Source organism: Salvelinus namaycush, chromosome 2, assembly GCF_016432855.1.
Source record: "Salvelinus namaycush isolate Seneca chromosome 2, SaNama_1.0, whole genome shotgun sequence".
Taxonomy (NCBI): Eukaryota; Metazoa; Chordata; class Actinopteri; order Salmoniformes; family Salmonidae; genus Salvelinus; species Salvelinus namaycush.
The window spans coordinates 78,444,878-78,466,223 of record NC_052308.1 but is presented as its reverse complement, the minus strand read 5'-3'; the positions used below and the strand labels follow the sequence as shown (position 1 = coordinate 78,466,223).

Sequence of the window (21,346 nt, the reverse complement as noted above, 5' to 3'; positions counted from 1 at the left end):
ACAATTGGCTCAGCGTCGTCCAGGTTAGGGGAGGGTTTGGCCGGCAGGGATGTTCTTGTCCCATCACGCACTAGCGACTCCTGTGGCGGGCCGGGAGCAGTGTACGCTAACACAGTCGCCAGGTGTACGGTGTTTCCTCCGACACATTGGTGCGGCTGGCTTCCAGGTTAAGTGGGCATTGTGTCAAGAAGCAGTGCGGCTTGGTTGGGTTGTGTTTCAGTGGACGCATGGCTCTCGACCTTAGCCTCTCCCGAGTTAGTACGGGAGTTACAACAATGGGACAAAACTGTAACTACCAATTGGATACCAGGAAACCCCACTCTGGCTGGATTCCAATAGGAATTAAATCCCCACTCTGGCTGGATTCCAATAGGTGGTAAATCCCCACTCTGGCTGGATTCCAATAGGTGGTAAATCCCCACTCTGGCTGGATTCCAATAGGTGGTAAATCCCCACTCTGGCTGGATTCCAATAGGTGGTAAATCCCCACTCTGGCTGGATTCCAATAGGTGGTAAATCCCCACTCTGGCTGGATTCCAATAGGAATTAAATCCCCACTCTGGCTGGATTCCAATAGGAATTAAATCCCCACTCTGGCTGGATTCCAATAGGAATTAAATCCCCATTCTGGCTGGATTCCAATAGGAATTAAAACTTCTTAGATCTGAAGCGAACATGCGAGGTTCTGGTACTGGTTCCGACCGACATTTCCACTTATACATCGATGTGTGGACACCGTATATTGAAATGGCTTGCATTTTTCCCCCACCTTTATTTAACCAGGTAGGCTAGTTGAGAACAAGTTCTCATTTGCAACTGCGACCTGGCCAAGATAAAGCATAGCAATTCGACAAATACAACAACACAAAACATACAGTCAATAATACAGTAGAAAAAATAAAACAAAAAGTCTATACACAGTGAGTGCAAATGAGGTAAGATAAGGAGTTAAGGCAATAAATAGGCCATGGTGGCGAAGTAATTACAATTTAGCAATTAAACACTGGAATGGTAGATGTGCAAGTAGAGATACTGGGGTGCAAAGGAGCAAGATAAATAAATAAATACAGTATGGGGCTGTGGTAGATAGCCCATCTGTAAACAGCCAATCTATGTACAGGTGCAGTGATCTGTGAGCTGCTCTGACAGCTGGTGCTTAAAGCTAGCGAGGGAGATATGAGTCTCCCGCTTCAGTGATTTTTGCAGTTCGTTCCAGTCATTGGTAGCAGAGAACTGGAAGGAAAGGCGACCAAAGGAGGAATTGGCTTTGGGGGTGACCAGTGAGATATACCTGCTGAAGCACGTGCTACGAGTGGGTGCTGCTACGGTGACCAGTGAGCTGAGATAAGGCGGGGCTTTACATAGCAGAGACTTGTAGATAACCTGTAGCCAGTGGGTGTGGCGACGAGTATGAAGCGAGGGCCAACCAACGAGAGCGTACAGGTCGCAGTGGTGGGTAGTGTATGGGGCTTTGGTGACAAAACGGATGGCACTGTGATAGACTGCATCCAATTTGTTGAGTAGAGTGTTGGCGGCTATTTTATAGATGACATCACCGAAGTCTTACGAGGGTATGTTTGGCAGCATGAGTGAAGGATGCTTTGTTGCGATATAGGAAGCCGATTCTAGATTTAATTTTGGATTGGAGATGCTTAATGTGAGTCTGGAAGGAGAGTTTACAGTCTAACCAGACACCTAGGTATTTCTAATTGTCCACGTATTCTAAGTCAGAGCCGTCCAGAGTAGTGATGCTGGACGGGCGGGCAGGTGCGGGCAGTGATCGATTGAAAAGCATGCATTTATTTTTACTTGCATTTAAGAGCAGTTGGAGGCCACGGAAGGAGAGTTGTATGGCATTGAAGCTCGTCTGAAGGTTAGTTAACACAGTGTTCAAAGAAGGGCCAGAAGTATACAGAATGGTGTCGTCTGCGTAGATGTGGATCAGAGAATCACCAGCAGCAAGAGTGACATTATTGATGTGTACAGAGAAGAGAGTCGGCCCGAGAATTGAACCCTGTGGCACCCCCATAGAGACTGCCAGAGGTCCGGACAACAGGCCCTCCGATTTGACACACTGAATTCTATCAGAGAAGTAGTTGGTAAACCAGGCGAGGCAACGATTTGAGAAACCAAGGCTGTCGAGTCTGCCAATAAGAATGTGGTGATTGACAGAGTTGAAAGCCTTGGCCAAGTCGATGAATACAGCTGCACAGTAATGTTTCTTATTGATGGCGGTTATGATATCGTTTAGGACCTTGAGCGTGGCTGAGGTGCACCCATGACCAGCTCTGAAACCAGATTGCATAGCGGAGAAGGTAAGGTGGGATTAGAAATGGTCATTAATCTGTTTGTTAACTTGGCTTTCGAAGACCTCAGAAAGGCAGGGTAGGATAGATATAGGTCTGTAGCAGTTTGGGTCTAGAGTGTCTCCCCCTTAGAAGTTGGGGATGACCGTGGCAGCTTTCCAATCTTTGGGAATCTCAGACGATACGAAAGAGAGGTTGAACAGGCTAGTAATAGGGGTTGCAACAATTTCGGCAGATAATTTTAGAAAGAGAGGGTCCAGATTGTCTAGCCCGGCTGATTTGTAGGGGTCCAGATTTTGCAGCTCTTTCAGAACATCAGCTATCTGGATTTGGGTAAAGGAGAAATGGTGGGGGCTTGAGCGGGTTGCTGTGGAGGGTGCCGGGCAGTTGACCGGGGTAGGGGTAGCCAGGCGGAAAGCATGGCCAGCCGTAGAGAAATGCTTATTGAAATTCTCAAATATAGTGGATTTATCGGTGGTAACAGTGTTTCCTAGCCTCAGAGCAGTGGGCAGCTGGGAGGAGGTGCTCTTATTCTCCATGGGCTTGAGCAATAGCCCTGCTTCTCACAGACACAGTAGTATATTCTGAGTGTGTGACGTAGGATGAGAAATCTGACACCACTTTTAAACTGTTTACACCCAGAAATAGACACACACATATTCCACACTCTACACCCGCCGCCTCCTCTCTTCTCAAACTTTTCCAATCTCACTTGCCACTCCTTCCCCAACAATATCTGCAGATTCTCTCTCTGCCTTCCATGCCGCTCTCCCAACCCTCTCATTTTACCCCTTCCACCTCTCCCTCCCTGAGTAAGTAAGCAGCCATGCACAAGTCTTGGGTTGTGAGAACTGGAACAGCTCATAGAGTAGGAGCCTGTCTCCTGTTTCTGTAGTGAGGCAGCTTGATGTACCAGTACACCTCCTGGACAGGACACTAGTCTATCTCCTGTTTCTGTAGTGTGAGGCAGCTTGTGGAACCAGTACACCTCCTGGACAGGACACTAGTCTATCACAAGGCCTCAACCCCAATCTATCTCCTTATATTGCTGTGTGCAGCATTTCCCAGAGGGTGATCATTTTGTAACGTTCCCCAGCAAGAAAACCCAAATAATATCGCTCAAACAGAAGGGGAACAAACAGAGTCACTGACAACAACCAAAACGAAACAGGAGGGGTTCTGAAAGACACTCATGGGGGTGTCCACTGAAAGTTGACTAGCAACAACAACTGGGACCATAAAAGACACCCACTAAATTTTCCCAAGAGGCAAACAAAATACAAAATAAAAACTGAAAGACAGGAAGCAAAACAAAAACTGTGAAGATCAGACAAAGGAATGTTTATCTAGAAATCAAAGCGGGAGCGCAAACTAAAAGGTGTTGACCCTCCACATCTCTCAAGACCACTGGCCCAGCCGCTTTTAAATATCACCTGGGCAAGCACTTGACTGATTTCCTTATATGAAATGTAACTCAGTAAAATCTTTGAAATTGTTGCATTTATATTTTTGTTCAGTGTAGTTAAATTACATGTAGTTCCCCAACACTGCCCATTTTGTTTACAGTCTTTTTGGTGTGACTAATTTTGTCCATTCTTTGTTATAAACCACCTGTTTTTTAGGGGGTAATACATGTTTATTCTGAGGAAGAGTTCCTTATCACTAGGAAACACACCGTAGTCCCTTTAGTTTCACACTAATGCTACATAACAAATGGCACACTATTCCCTATACAGTGCACTACAGAGCGCTATGGGCTAAAAACACAACAAACTTCACTGGCTGCATTGTGAATGTGACTCAATAGCACCACCTACAGGACGATAGGGGAAACTACTGGCTGCGTTGTGAATGTGACTCAATAGCACCACCTAAAGGACGATAGGGGAACTTAATTCTTTCAAACTTAAGTTTTCACAGGATGAAACGCATTAGTAGAATACTTTAGTGTTATTTATTAAAATCAGATCAATACTCAGATAATAATAGAGAGACAAATCAGTAAACTGTGTTTACCAGAGAATGTGTTCATTAGTACTGTAGTATAGTGTACACTCTGTTTTGCATCCCAAATGGCACCCTATTCCCTATATAGTGCACTACTTTTAGCCAGAACCCTATGGGCCCTTGTCAAACGTAGTGCACTAAATTGGGTGTCATTCAGGACTCAGAATATATTTTTTGGGGTCAAACATCACATTCTCGGACACTTTAAAAACTCATAGAGTAAACAACTGACGTTCTGCAAAAGAGAGAAATAGTGTAGGTCCTGAATGGTACCCTACTCCCTTTATAGTGCAGTCCTTTTGACCAGAGCCCATAGTGGTGTCTCATTTGACCAGAGCAAATAGTGAATGGTGTCCCATTTGACCAGAGCCCACAGTGAATGGTGTCTCATTTGACCAGAGCCCACAGTGAATGGTGTCCCATTTGACCAGAGCCCACAGTGAATGGTGTCTCATTTGACCAGAGCCCACAGTGAATGGTGTCCCATTTGACCAGAGCCCACAGTGAATGGTGTCTCATTTGACCAGAGCCCACAGTGAATGGTGTCTCATTTGACCAGAGCCCACAGTGAATGGTGTCTCATTTGACCAGAGCCCATAGTGAATGGTGTCTCATTTGACCAGAGCCCACAGTGAATGGTGTCTCATTTGACCAGAGCCCACAGTGAATGGTGTCCCATTTGACCAGAGCCCATAGTGACATCATGAAGCAGTAAAACCTCCCATCATGATCACAGTTCAGACACACAATGGCACGTTTCCAGTACTCTTATTTTGTAGTCCGCTTAGAGAGGACTTTTATTTTGAAGCCACCACCACCCCCGTGTCTTCACTAGGAGATGATTGGACAGTGTCTCTCATGTGACACTCTTGGTGCCTCTTCAGCTGCCCTGACGCCGTGAACCCTTTCCCACACGCGCTACACAGGAACGGCCGCTCCCCTGTGTGTGTCCTCATGTGTAGCTTCAGACTCCCCGGTGTGGTGAACCCCTTATCACAGACAGTACAAGAGTACGGCCTCTCTTTAGTGTGTGTGATCTGATGCACTTTCAGGTTGCCAGATTGGGCGAAACTGGTCCCACATATGGCGCAGATGAATGGTTTCTCTCCGGTGTGTGTCCGCTGGTGGCTCTTCAGGTCTCCAGCACGCAAGAAGGTTCGGCCACAGAAGGAACAGCAGAATGGTTTCTCTCCGGTGTGGGTTCTCTGGTGGGTCCGCAGGTTCCCCAGCTCCGTGAAGCTCTTAGATTGGAGACAGATAAACAAAAAAGACACAAAAACAAAAATGAAGGAGGGGAAGCATAGAAATATCGCACATATAATGGATCTACCGCTTATATGACTTGCTTTCAAAGAGAATGGCAAATCTATAACTCGCATTTCTATCTGAAAACTGTTGGTCCCTACACAAAGCTACATAATGTAACTTTAATTGACACGCACCTTGCCACACTGGCAAATGTGGTAGGTCTTCTGCCCCGTGTGGAGCAGCTTGTGTTTCTTCAGGTCGTGGGCTCGGGAGAACCGTTTCCTGCACTCTGAGCATTGGTGTGGTTTCTCCTTGGTGTGTGTCTGCAGATGGGTCTTCAGGTTGCCGCGGATGGCGAACCCTTTACCGCATACGGAGCAGTGGTGGAGGTTCTCCCCTTTGTGGATCATCTGGTGGCACTTGAGTGACTTGTATCAAATCAAAATTTATTTAGATCATTACTTACAACAAAATGCAGTGCAAAGTGCTTCCCATACATAAATCAATAAACCGTGAGAAAGATAAAACAAAACAGCAGACGAGGAGTAAATAGATAAATTAATACAGTAAAACAACAACGAACCTTGAAGTAGGAGAAGCTTTTCCCACAGTCATTGCAGTGGTACGGTTTCTCCTCCCGGTGAGTCTGCTGGTGGTCTTTATAGTGGGCCAGCCGAGAGAAGCTTTTCTGACACTGGGAGCACTGGTACGGTTTCTCCCCTGTGAATAGAATAACTTCATTTTTTTATAAAGTTTATATTGATTTAAACTGGTGTTGAGAACAACACTGCAGAAGCGGGCGGCAGCGGAGTGAGGAGACGAAGAAACAGATAGGGGAGTTTCTCTCTGCGCTTAGTAATAATCAACTTCATGTAAAAAAAAAAAATTGCAATAAAATAAGCTAATGCAACTGAAGGCATGTATCAAATACTTGCTTATACTGAAACTCCCAATGTCATATCCAACCATTATACTAATTTAAAGCAATAGTCGTGTGGTCACCAAAATGATAATTTCAGCACCGCCTTGATTGGGACAGCGCCACCACATTGCTTTAAGAAAAGTGTGGGTGACTCGTCTTGATAAATCAATTAACTAAATGGCAGATTTTTTTTTTTATTCGCTGAATCTCCGTTTGGATATTGGATAACAATTAGGCCGGGGAAATGTTAGAGAAGCGAGTGCTCATGATCATCTTGATTCTAGTTTGCGCATATATTAAGTCATCAGAACATTTTGCCAGCGTGTTATGTAGCTTAACAAGTGGATTCTGCTCTTCTCTGGCGTAGCAGCCTGTCCTCCTCCCAACCAAAAGCCTGTGTCTTGTCTGATAATCAGTCAATGAGATTTTATTCAACTTAAATCGCTGTCTGTACAGTGACATCAGAAAGTATTCACACCCCTTGACTTTTTCCAAAATTTTGTTACAGCTTGAATTTAAAAAAACAGATTCAATTGAGATTTTGTGTCACTGGTCAACACACAATAACACATAATGTCAAAGTGGAATTATGTTTTTAGACATGACAAATTAATACAAAATGAAAAACTGAAATGTCTTGAGTCAATAAGAATTCAAACCCTTTGTTATGGTAATCCTAAATAAGTTCAGGAGTAACAACGTGCTTATTAACAAGTCACATGGACTCTCAATCTGTGTGCACTAATAGTGTTTCAAATGATTTTTGAGCGACTACCTCATCTCTGTATCCCACACATACAGATAATTGTAAGGTCCTTCAGTTGAGCAGTGAATTTCAAAACACAGATTCAACCACAAAGACCAGGGAGGTTTTCCATTGGCTTGCATAGAAGGGCACCTATTGGTAGTTGGGTAAATATTAAAAAGCAGACATTGAATATCCCTTTGAGCCTGGTGAAGTAATTAATTACACTTTAGATCGTGTATCAATACACCCAGTCAGTGCAAAGATACAGGCGTCCTTCCTAACTCAGTTGCCGAAGAGGAAGGAAACCACTCAGGGATTTCAACACGAGGCCAATGGTGACTTTAAAACAGTTCCAGAGTTTAAATGCTGTGAAAGGAGAAAACTGAGAAATTACAGAGTGAAAAGAAGAAAGCCTGTAATGAATAAATATATTCTAAAAACATGCGTCCTGTTGGCAATAAGGCACTAAAGTAAAACTGAAACGAACTTTATGTCCTGAATACAAAGCGGCAAATTCAACACATCACTGAGTACCACTCTCCATATTTTAAAGTATTGTGGTGGCTGTATCATGTTATGTGTATGCTTGTTATCGGCAAGGACTGGGGAGTTTTTTTAGGATAAAAAGAAAAGGAATAGAGCTAAGCACAGGCAAAATCCCAGAGGGAAACCTGGTTCATTTTGCTTTCCAACAGACACTGGGAGACGAATTCACCTTTCAGCAGGACAATAACCTAAAAACACAGTTAAAGTTTTGACTTAAATTGTCTTGAAAACGTGAAAATGGCTGTCTAGCAATGATCAACAAACTTGACAGAGCTTGAAGAATTAAAAAAATAATAAATGTGCAAATATTGTACAATCCAGGTGTGCTCTTAGAGGTTTACCCAGAAAAACTCGCAGCTGTAATCGCTACCAAAGGTGATGCTAACATGTATTGACTCAGGAGTGTGAATACTTATGTAAATGAGATATTTCTGCAATTCATTTTCAATACATTTGCAAAAACATGTTTTCACTTTGTCATTATGGGAAGATGGATTAAATTGGTTAATTTCTCACCCATTTAGACTGGTTTATATGTATAATCTATCCACCATGGAGCTGTGAGAGTACGTCCTGTTTTATCTGTCTTAACGTAACTTCAATACAATCAATAATTCATTCATGTCATTGCACAGCAATCAAGCATTTTATTTTCAAATTAAATAACAAAAGGGAGCCTTGAATAATTAAACAAATAAATAACTAGATTTTTCTGCCAAACATCTATTTGAATAAAAGCCCCGTGTTTGGAACGCATGTTTGATTAGTAAACAATTGGATCAGTTATGGGTCGACTTTGGATAGTTTACAAGGTCCAGCGAGGCACATTAGCAGGGCAGTCACAGGGTGTATTTGGGTAGGATGTATCGGCGTTAACAGATACCACTGGAATAAGGGCTTCTCCTGATACTGAGATGCTCTGCCTGTCGCGGTCTCGCGGATCATCATTCTCCCGAGGGCACTCAAGCCCTATTCCTATCGCGATTTGAAACATTTCAAATCATCCCGAAAAAATAAATAAAGTTTCATCATGGCCACAAATTTCTCTGGCCCAGCCAATACTGGAATCCTGGCAGCTGCTGCGACAGAGAGAGAAACGTAGTGGGCTGAATAGGTGGGCAGACTTCCATAGTTTTTTTCCCACCCCCTTAACACAGCACGGCAAGCCTGAAACCGTCAGGTTCGGGCTGAGAATGAGAACTCTACACAGAACACATGCCAATGATATGGAAGACATATATACAAGATGAACATAAATACATTTTCAGTTAAAAGCCGGTACAAAACGTTTAGTGTCTTTCTGAGAGATATAAACCTGAGAGGTAAAACGGCATATATTAAATATATAATTGACCTGTGTGGATGCGCTGGTGGATCTTGAGGTTACCCTGCGCAGTGAAACCTTTCCCACACTCTGAACACTGGAACGGCTTCTCTCCTGATAAATAGACAGACAGAACGTTTCAATGTCACAAATAACAGATTTAAAAACCACATTGAGGCCCACTCAAAAGAGAGTTTAGAGACACTGATAACTTTTGTAGGCAATTATAATATCAATATCTGTTATAATACATTACATCATATCATTAACATCATGTATTTTTATTTTATTTAACTAGGCAAGTCAGTTAAGAACAAATTCTTATTTACAATGACGGCCTACCGAGGTTAAGGGTTAACTGCCTTGTTCAGAGGCAGAACGACAGATTTTTACCTTGTCAGCTCGGGGGATTCGATCCAGCAACAAATTTCGGTTACTGGCCCAACGCTCTAACCACTAGGCTACCTGCCTCCCCCCTCATCATCAACAACAGCATCCCATGACATCATCCTCTATACACCTGGAAGGAGCACTACACCTGTGTGGGTCATCTGGTGTTTCTTCAGCCCTCCCACACTGGTGAAAGTCTTCCCACACTGGTGACAGACGTGGCCCACCCTCTCTCCTAGGGATGAGTTAGAGGTACTGAGTCGATCAATAGCATTCATTTATCGATTCCAACATTATGTCATCTAAAATAATACATTTAAGTGGTATTTCCCATCCATATATTGATTCCAACATTATGTAATCTAAAATAATACATTTAAGTGGTATTTCCCATCCATATATTGATTCCAACATTATGTAATCTAGAATAATACATTTAAGTGGTATTTCCCATCCATATATCGATTCCAACATTATGTAATCTAAAATAATACATTTAAGTGGTATTTCCCATCCATTTATCGATTCCAACATTATGTAATCTAAAATAATACATTTAAGTGGTATTTCCCATCCATTTATCGATTCCAACATTATGTAATCTAAAATAATACATTTAAGTGGTATTTCCCATCCATATATTGATTCCAACATTATGTAATCTAAAATAATACATTTAAGTGGTATTTCCCATCCATATATTGATTCCAACATTATGTAATCTAAAATAATACATTTAAGTGGTATTTCCCATCCATATATCGATTCCAACATTATGTAATCTAAAATAATACATTTAAGTGGTATTTCCCATCCATTTATCGATTCCAACATTATGTAATCTAAAATAATACATTTAAGTGGTATTTCCCATTGCTAGACATATTTTTTATTCAGCCCCCCAATAGATAGGTAAGCATGTACCACACATCTCTTACTATAATAATAATACATACAACTTTTAAAATGTGACTGACCCTCTCTCTTTTGTGGATACGGATTTATTTAGCATTTACATGAGCAGACCTCTACACTTCACAGCACTTCTACTCAGAGAAGTAGTCGACGTCACTAAAAATGGTCCCAAATCCATCAGAAGCATACTGCATGGTCAGGTGGATGTTGAGTTGTGATAATTGGCAGGCATGGTCTGGTGGATGTTGAGTTGTGATGTTATGGCAGGCATGGTCAGGTGGATGTTGAGTTGTGATAATTGGCAGGCATGATCTGGTGGATGTTGAGTTGATGTTATGGCAGGCATGATCTGGTGGATGTTGAGTTGTGATAATTGGCAGGCATGATCTGGTGGATGTTGAGTTGTGATAATTGGCAGGCATGATCTGGTGGATGTTGAGTTGTGATGTTATGGCAGGCATGGTCTGGTGGATGTTGAGTTGTGAAAATTGGCAGGCATGGTCTGGTGGATGTTGAGTTGTGATGTTATGTTATGGCAGGCATACAGAAGTAGCTCATCCAAGTTGTCCTGAAGGTGGCGCTGTGGTGCAATAAGGCTTGAGCACCACCATGGCTGCTTGCAGCTATATTCTATCTTGTAATAGTCTATGCCAAATACTGAAATGTAATAATAATAATCATTGTTCACAATAACCTGTGTGGATGGTGAGGTGTCTCTTCATGTCGTCTGAGCGTGAGAAACATTTCCCGCAGACGGAGCACTGATGGCGTTTCTCTCCGCTGTGGGTCTGCGTGTGCCTCTTCAGGCTCCCCACGGTGAGGAAGGTCTTGCCACACTGGGAGCAGGGGTGTGGCTTCTCCACTGCACTCTGAGCGTTCGAACTCTGTTCATTCTCCCCATCTAAACTGTCTGTGTTCGAGTTGGCGCCCCCTCCTGTTTCCGTGACAACACTACAGGTTAAATACTGTAGGAGACCGTGTGTATCTCTTAAGATCAATGTTCTCTTACACTATAAACTATCAAAGTGGATACAACCAAAGCTTATATCATCCCCATGAATGGTTATTGTGGTCTGTGATTACCTGAGTTGGTCTCATCCCCGCCACCTCCCTCCTCCTCTGCATCTCTTTTAACAATAGCAAGCCCTGTTAAAATACAGATGTTAAAAGCCCTGTTAAAAGCCCTGTTAAAAGCCCTATTTTAAACCCTGCTAAAATAATCTCCCCAGCCATTCCAGCTAGCTACTGTCCTGCTACTACCCAGAGGACTCTCTCCCCACCCATTCTAGCTAGCTACTGTCCTGCTACTACCCAGAGGACTCTCTCCCCACCCATTCCAGCTAGCTACTGTCCTGCTACTACCCAGAGGACTCTCTCCCCACCCATTCTAGCTAGCTACTGTCCTGCTACTACCCAGAGGACTCTCTCCCACCCCATTCCAGCTAGCTACTGTTCTGCTACTACCCAGAGGACTCTCTCCCACCCCATTCCAGCTAGCTACTGTCCTGCTACTACCCAGAGGACTCTCTCCCACCCCATTCTAGCTAGCTACTGTCCTGCTACTACCCAGAGGACTCTCTCCCACCCCATTCTAGCTAGCTACTGTCCTGCTACTTCCCAGAGGACTCTCTCCCACCCCATTCTAGCTAGCTACTGTCCTGCTACTACCCAGAGGACTCTCTCCCACCCCATTCTAGCTAGCTACTGTCCTGCTTCTACCCAGAGGACTCTCCCACCCCATTCTAGCTAGCTACTGTCCTGCTACTATCCAGAGGACTCTCTCCCACCCCATTCTAGCTAGCTACTGTCCTGCTACTACCCAGAGGACTCTCTCCCACCCCATTCTAGCTAGCTACTGTCCTGCTACTACCCAGAGGACTCTCTCCCACCCATTCTAGCTAGCTACTGTCCTGCTACTACCCAGAGGACTCTCTCCCACCCCATTCTAGCTAGCTACTGCCCTGCTACTACCCAGAGGACTCTCTCCCACCCATTCTAGCTAGCTACTGTCCTGCTACTACCCAGAGGACTCTCTCCCCACCCCATTCTAGCTAGCTACTGTCCTGCTACTACCCAGAGGACTCTCTCCCACCCCATTCTAGCTAGCTACTGTCCTGCTACTATCCAGAGGACTCTCTCCCACCCCATTCTAGCTAGCTACTGTCCTGCTACTACCCAGAAGACTCTCTCCCACCCCATTCTAACTAGCTACTGTCCTGCTACTACCCAGAAGACTCTCTCCCACCCCATTCTAACTAGCTACTGTCCTGCTACTACCCAGAGGACTCTCTCTCACCCCATTCTAACTAGCTACTGTCCTGCTACTACCCAGAGGACTCTCTCCCACCCCATTCTAGCTAGCTACTGTCCTGCTTCTACCCAGAGGACTCTCCCACCCCATTCTAGCTAGCTACTGTCCTGCTACTATCCAGAGGACTCTCTCCCACCCCATTCTAGCTAGCTACTGTCCTGCTACTACCCAGAGGACTCTCTCCCACCCATTCTAGCTAGCTACTGTCCTGCTACTACCCAGAGGACTCTCTCCCACCCATTCTAGCTAGCTACTGTCCTGCTACTACCCAGAGGACTCTCTCCCCACCCCATTCTAGCTAGCTACTGTCCTGCTACTACCCAGAGGACTCTCTCCCACCCCATTCTAGCTAGCTACTGTCCTGCTACTACCCAGAGGACTCTCTCCCACCCACTCTAGCTAGCTACTGTCCTGCTACTACCCAGAGGACTCTCTCCCACCCCATTCTAGCTAGCTACTGTACTACTCACCCGACTTCACTGCTTCTCCTTCCTCCTCATCCATGTCCACTTTCACAACGTTATGCCCTGGTGGAGAACACAAGATACAGTACTGAAAACAGACAGTAGTGATGAATAGACTAGCCTGACTGAAAACATACAGTAGTGATGAATAGGCTAGCCTGACTGAAAACAGACAGTAGTGATGAATAGACTAGCCTGACTGACAACAGACAGTAGTGATGAATAGACTAGCCTGACTGACAACAGACAGTAGTGATGAATAGACTAGCCTGACTGACAACAGACAGTAGTGATGAATAGACTAGCCTGACTGACAACAGATAGTAGTGATGAATAGACTAGCCTGACTGAAAACAGACAGTAGTGATGAATAGACTAGCCTGACTGAAAACAGACAGTAGTGATGAATAGACTAGCCTGACTGAAAACAGACAGTAGTGATGAATAGGCTAGCCTGACTGAAAACAGACAGTAGTGATGAATAGACTAGCCTGACTGAAAACAGACAGTAGTGATGAATAGACTAGTCTGACTGAAAACAGACAGTAGTGATGAATAGACTAGCCTGACTGAAAACAGACAGTAGTGATGAATAGACTAGCCTGACTGAAAACAGACAGTAGGGATGAATAGACTAGCCTGACTGAAAACAGACAGTAGTGATGAATAGACTAGCCTGACTGAAAACAGACAGTAGTGATGAATAGACTAGCCTGACTGAAAACAGACAGTAGTGATGAATAGACTAGTCTGACTGAAAACAGACAGTAGTGGTGAATAGGCTAGCCTGACTGAAAACAGACAGTAGTGATGAATAGACTAGCCTGACTGAAAACAGACAGTAGGGATGAATAGACTAGCCTGACTGAAAACAGACAGTAGTGATGAATAGACTAGCCTGACTGAAAACAGACAGTAGTGATGAATAGGCTAGCCTGACTGAAAACAGACAGTAGTGATGAATAGACTAGCCTGACTGAAAACAGACAGTAGTGATGAATAGACTAGCCTGACTGAAAACAGACAGTAGTGGTGAATAGGCTAGCCTGACTGACAACAGACAGTAACTGACACCAGACAGTAGTGATGAATAGACTAGCCTGACTGAAAACAGACAACAGACAGTAGTGATGAATAGACTAGTCTGACTGAAAACAGACAGTAGTGATGAATAGACTAACCTGACTGAAAACAGACAACAGACAGTAGTGATGAATAGACTAGTCTGACTGAAAACAGACAGTAGTGATGAATAGACTAGCCTGACTGACAACAGACAGTAGTGATGAATAGACTAGCCTGACTGAAAACAGACAGTAGGGATGAATAGACTAGCCTGACTGAAAACAGACAGTAGTGATGAATAGACTAGCCTGACTGAAAACAGACAGTAGTGATGAATAGGCTAGCCTGACTGAAAACAGACAGTAGTGATGAATAGGCTAGCCTGACTGAAAACAGACAGTAGTGATGAATAGACTAGCCTGACTGAAAACAGACAGTAGTGATGAATAGACTAGCCTGACTGAAAACAGACAGTAGTGGTGAATAGGCTAGCCTGACTGACAACAGACAGTAACTGACACCAGACAGTAGTGATGAATAGACTAGCCTGACTGAAAACAGACAACAGACAGTAGTGATGAATAGACTAGTCTGACTGAAAACAGACAGTAGTGATGAATAGACTAACCTGACTGAAAACAGACAACAGACAGTAGTGATGAATAGACTAGTCTGACTGAAAACAGACAGTAGTGATGAATAGACTAGCCTGACTGACAACAGACAGTAGTGATGAATAGACTAGCCTGACTGACAACAGACAGTAGTGATGAATAGACTAGCCTGACTGAAAACAGACAGTAGTGATGAATAGACTAGCCTGACTAAAAACAAACAGTAGTGATGAATAGACTAGCCTGACTGAAAACAGACAGTAGTGATGAATAGACTAGCCTGACTGAAAACAGACAGTACTGATGAATAGACTAGCCTGACTGAAAACAGACAGTAGTGATGAATAGACTAGCCTGACTAAAAACAAACAGTAGTGATGAATAGACTAGCCTGACTGAAAACAGACAGTAGTGATGAATAGACTAGCCTGACTGAAAACAGACAGTAGTGATGAATAGACTAGCCTGACTGACAACAGATAGTAGTGATGAATAGACTAGCCTGACTGACAACAGACAGTAGTGATGAATAGACTAGTCTGACTGAAAACAGACAGTAGTGATGAATAGACTAGCCTGACTGAAAACAGACAGTAGTGATGAATAGACTAACCTGACTGAAAACAGACAACAGACAGTAGTGATGAATAGACTAGTCTGACTGAAAACAGACAGTAGTGATGAATAGACTAGCCTGACTGACAACAGACAGTAGTGATGAATAGACTAGCCTGACTGAAAACAGACAGTAGTGATGAATAGACTAGTCTGACTGAAAACAGACAGTAGTGATGAATAGTCTAGTCTGACTGAAAACAGACAGTAGTGATGAATAGGCTAGCCTGACTGAAAACAGACAGTAGTGATGAATAGACTAGCCTGACTGAAAACAGACAGTAGTGATGAATAGACTAGCCTGACTGAAAACAGACAGTAGTGGTGAATAGGCTAGCCTGACTGAAAACAGACAGTAGTGATGAATAGACTAGCCTGACTGACAACAGATAGTAGTGATGAATAGACTAGTCTGACTGAAAACAGACAGTAGTGATGAATAGACTAGCCTGACTGAAAACAGACAGTAGTGATGAATAGACTAGCCTGACTGAAAACAGACAGTAGGGATGAATAGACTAGCCTGACTGAAAACAGACAGTAGTGATGAATAGACTAGCCTGACTGAAAACAGACAGTAGTGATGAATAGACTAACCTGACTGAAAACAGACAACAGACAGTAGTGATGAATAGACTAGTCTGACTGAAAACAGACAGTAGTGATGAATAGACTAGCCTGACTGACAACAGACAGTAGTGATGAATAGACTAGCCTGACTGACAACAGATAGTAGTGATGAATAGACTAGCCTGACTGACAACAGACAGTAGTGATGAATAGACTAGCCTGACTGACAACAGACAGTAGTGATGAAGACTAGTCTGACTGAAAACAGACAGTAGTGATGAATAGCCTAACCTGACTGAAAACAGACAACAGACAGTAGTGATGAATAGACTAGCCTGACTGAAAACAGACAGTAGTGATGAATAGACTAGCCTGACTGACAACAGACAGTAGTGATGAATAGACTAGCCTGACTGACAACAGACAGTAGTGATGAATAGACTAGCCTGACTGACAACAGACAGTAGTGATGAATAGACTAGCCTGACTGAACACAGACAGTAGTGATGAATAGGCTAGCCTGACTGAAAACAGACAGTAGTGATGAATAGACTAGTCTGACTGACAACAGACAGTAGTGATGAATAGACTAGCCTGACTGACAACAGACAGTAGTGATGAATAGACTAGTCTGACTGAAAACAGACAGTAGTGATGAATAGACTAGCCTGACTGACAACAGACAGTAGTGATGAATAGACTAGTCTGACTGAAAACAGACAGTAATGATGAATAGACTAGCCTGACTGACAACAGACAGTAATGATGAATAGACTAGCCTGACTGAAAACAGACAGTAGTGATGAATAGACTAGCCTGACTGAAAACAGACAGTAATGATGAATAGACTAGCCTGACTGACAACAGACAGTAGTGATGAATAGACTAGCCTGACTGACAACAGACAGTAGTGATGAATAGACTAGCCTGACTGACAACAGATAGTAGTGATGAATAGACTAGCCTGACTGACAACAGACAGTAGTGATGAATAGACTAGTCTGACTGACAACAGACAGTAGTGATGAATAGACTAGTCTGACTGAAAACAGACAGTAGTGATGAATAGACTAGCCTGACTGACAACAGACAGTAGTGATGAATAGACTAGTCTGACTGAAAACAGACAGTAATGATGAATAGACTAGCCTGACTGACAACAGACAGTAATGATGAATAGACTAGCCTGACTGAAAACAGACAGTAGTGATGAATAGGCTAACCTGACTGAAAACAGACAACAGACAGTAGTGATGAATAGACTAGCCTGACTGAAAACAGACAGTAGTGATGAATAGACCAGCCTGACTGAAAACAGACAGTAGTGATGAATAGACTAGCCTGACTGAAAACAGACAACAGACAGTAGTGATGAATAGACTAGCCTGACTGACAACAGACAGTAGTGATGAATAGACTAGTCTGACTGAAAACAGACAGTAATGATGAATAGACTAGCCTGACTGACAACAGACAGTAATGATGAATAGACTAGCCTGACTGAAAACAGACAGTAGTGATGAATAGACTAGCCTGACTGAAAACAGACAGTAATGATGAATAGACTAGCCTGACTGACAACAGACAGTAGTGATGAATAGACTAGCCTGACTGACAACAGACAGTAGTGATGAATAGACTAGCCTGACTGACAACAGATAGTAGTGATGAATAGACTAGCCTGACTGACAACAGACAGTAGTGATGAATAGACTAGTCTGACTGACAACAGACAGTAGTGATGAATAGACTAGTCTGACTGAAAACAGACAGTAGTGATGAATAGACTAGCCTGACTGACAACAGACAGTAGTGATGAATAGACTAGTCTGACTGAAAACAGACAGTAATGATGAATAGACTAGCCTGACTGACAACAGACAGTAATGATGAATAGACTAGCCTGACTGAAAACAGACAGTAGTGATGAATAGGCTAACCTGACTGAAAACAGACAACAGACAGTAGTGATGAATAGACTAGCCTGACTGAAAACAGACAGTAGTGATGAATAGACCAGCCTGACTGAAAACAGACAGTAGTGATGAATAGACTAGCCTGACTGAAAACAGACAACAGACAGTAGTGATGAATAGACTAGCCTGACTGAAAACAGACAACAGACAGTAGTGATGAATAGACCAGCCTGACTGAAAACAGACAGTAGTGATGAATAGACTAGCCTGACTGAAAACAGACAGTAGTGATGAATAGACTAGCCTGACTGAAAACAGACAGTACTGATGAATAGACTAGCCTGACTGAACACAGACAATAGTGATGAATAGGCTAGCCTGACTGAAAACAGACAACAGACAGTAGTGATGAATAGACTAGTCTGACTGAAAACAGACAGTAGTGATGAATAGACTAGCCTGACTGAAAACAGACAACAGACAGTAGTGATGAATAGACTAGCCTGACTGACAACAGACAGTACTGATGAATAGACTAGCCTGACTGAACACAGACAGTAGTGATGAATAGACTAGCCTGACTGAACACAGACAGTAGTGATGAATAGACTAGCCTGACTGACAACAGACAGTAGTGATGAATAGACTAGCCTGACTGACAACAGACAGTAGTGATGAATAGACTAGCCTGACTGAAAACAGACAGTAGTGATGAATAGACTAGCCTGACTGAAAACAGACAGTACTGATGAATAGACTAGCCTGACTGAACACAGACAGTAGTGATGAATAGGCTAGCCTGACTGAAAACAGACAACAGACAGTAGTGATGAATAGACTAGCCTGACTGAAAACAGACAGTAGTGATGAATAGACTAGCCTGACTGAAACCAGACAGTAGTGATGAATAGACTAGCCTGACTGAAAACAGACAGTACTGATGAATAGACTAGCCTGACTGAACACAGACAGTAGTGATGAATAGACTAGCCTGACTGACAACAGACAGTAGTGATGAATAGACTAGCCTGACTGAAAACAGACAGTAGTGATGAATAGACTAGCCTGACTGAAAACAGACAGTACTGATGAATAGACTAGCCTGACTGAAAACAGACAGTAGTGATGAATAGACTAGCCTGACTGAAAACAGACAGTAGTGATGAATAGACTAGCCTGACTGAAAACAGACAGAAAGGCCATCAGCACTATGAATAAGCTAGCCTGACTGCCAGTCTGTTTCTGCCCTCTTGTCAAATCACACTCCATAAGGAGTTGGCAAGATAAGGGAAACAGACTGGCAGTCAGGCTATGAATAGGTTACACAGCACACAGTATAGTTTATTGTAGCCCAATATTGACTGACTCAACACCTGAACTTACCAGAGTCTACATCATCGCTATCCTCTTCATCAGCCTCCTCCTCGTCATTACCGTCATCATCTTTGACAGCCACACTGAGTTCCAGTGTTTGACTGCAGTCCTCCAGCTTCCCTGACGCCATCTCTGGACCTCGCAGGGAGCTTCTCTGAGCCGGATCACTAGAATCCGGGGATTCCGGATCAGACATGGTGCCACAGTCTTAAATATGTAGAGGACATTGGAGATATGTGATCGATCGAGCTATTCAGAAAACATACTGACGTCTAGCTATCTAACATCGTTATTGTATCAGATATGAGTCTAAGCTTGCTAGTTCACTGCTTGCAGAACATAGGAGCAAAAACAACAACGGTCACTGGTCTAGTTAAGGTTAGCTAGTTACTGAGACGGGAATAGCCTTCACATGTTGTAGATTATACATCCTCTGTGGCTACTGACTAGGTGGAGGACGTGAAAATGCAATAGACGCAACCTAGCTAGCTCGACTTGACGCTTCCCTGGCTGGTAGTCGTTCTACACAGCGGCTAGCATTCGCTACCGATACGTCTGGTAGTAGCTTAAACACTGATATAGCATGTTGGGTACACATTTATAAAGATTACCTCGGATAGGTGTTCTTCAATTATTTGACATGGAGGAGGGTCGGGGAATCCAACTGTAAACTTCCGCCTTTATGAGGAAAAAGGTTTGTTCACGAACATCACGTATGCGCAGTCATTGCGCTTCTCTCACTCTGTTTGGATTGTTTTTATTATTATTTATTCGTATTTAACTAGACAAGTCAGGTAAGAACAAATTATTATTTACAATGACGGCCTACTAGTCGGTAGAGCAGTATACTATTCGGCGTACAGTAGTATTGGTGTAAAAAGGAGATACATTTAGCAGATGCTCTTATCCAGAGCGATTTACAGGCGCAATTAGGCAGGACTTCTTGACTTTTTATTTAAATCTAAGACATTTCTAGAAAATGAATGTGTCTAAACTACTTGGTAAGCTCAATATTTTTAAATGTCTTTAATTTTAAGGATTATTGTACTGCTGGATAGGCCTCATCTTGGACAACCGAAATAATCCCCAAAATTGCCACCAAGATAGGTATTCATTTTATTTGAGTATTTATACACTCCACGTGTTAAAAGTCTCTGGGCCGGTTTCCCAGACACAGATCAAGCCTAGTGACTAAAAAGCACTTTCACTATAAATTCTCCATTGAGAATGCTTTTTAGACAAGGACTAGGCTTAATCTGCGTGTGGGAAACCGCCCCTCGGAGAACCCCAAACAAAGAACAACACATTACACAGTTAGCATTTATTGTCATAACATATACTGACGTGTTCACATCGTGTCAAATCAAATGTTATAAAGCCCTTTTTACATCAGCAGGTGTCACAAAGTGCTCTGCAGATACCCTGCCTAAAACCCCAAAGAGCAAGCAATGCAGAGGCAGAAGCAAAGGGACTAGGAAAAGCTCCCTAGAAAGGCAGAAATCTAGGAAGAAACCTAGAGAGGAAGTAGGCTCTGATGGGTGGCCAGTCCTCTCCTGGCTGTGTCGGGTAGAGAGGAACCAGGTGCCGAGGCGTGACCAGACCTCTCCTGGCTGTGTCGGGTAGAGAGGAACCAGGTGCCGAGGCGTGACCAGACCTCTTCTGGCTGTGTCGGGTAGAGAGGAACCAGGCGCCGAGGCGTGACCAGACCTCTTCTGGCTGTGTCGGGTAGAGATTTAAGAGTCCATGTGACCATTAAGGCCAGATCGTTCAAACGTTCATAGATGACCAGCAGGGTCAAATAATAACCACGATGGCTATAATGGAAAGGCCTAGTCAGTTGTACAACTGAATGCCTTCCACTGAAATGTGTCTTCTGTATTTAACCCAACCCCTCTGAATCAGAGAGGTGCAGGGGGGGGCTGCCTTAATTGACATCCACGGCGCCCAGGGAACAGTGGCTTAACTGCCTTGCTCAGGGGCACAGTGGGTTAACTGCCTTGCTCAGGGGAAC

General features: G+C 43.4%; 1 protein-coding gene across 1 annotated transcript; it reads right to left on the bottom strand.

Moving 5' to 3' along the window:
* Positions 1 to 4,915: 4,915 nt before the first annotated feature.
* On the bottom strand, positions 4,916 to 20,013 carry LOC120018843 (zinc finger protein 883-like). The gene is made up of 10 exons (XM_038962065.1): positions 19,947 to 20,013; positions 19,345 to 19,542; positions 13,188 to 13,244; positions 11,490 to 11,552; positions 11,101 to 11,340; positions 9,640 to 9,726; positions 9,132 to 9,215; positions 6,145 to 6,281; positions 5,756 to 5,989; positions 4,916 to 5,554 (listed from the first exon to the last, which is right to left on the bottom strand). Exons 2-10 carry the CDS (start codon positions 19,529 to 19,531, stop codon positions 5,111 to 5,113), a joined length of 1,533 nt encoding a protein of 510 aa, XP_038817993.1. The 5' UTR covers positions 19,532 to 19,542; positions 19,947 to 20,013; the 3' UTR covers positions 4,916 to 5,110.
* Between the last annotated feature and the right edge of the window lie 1,333 nt (positions 20,014 to 21,346).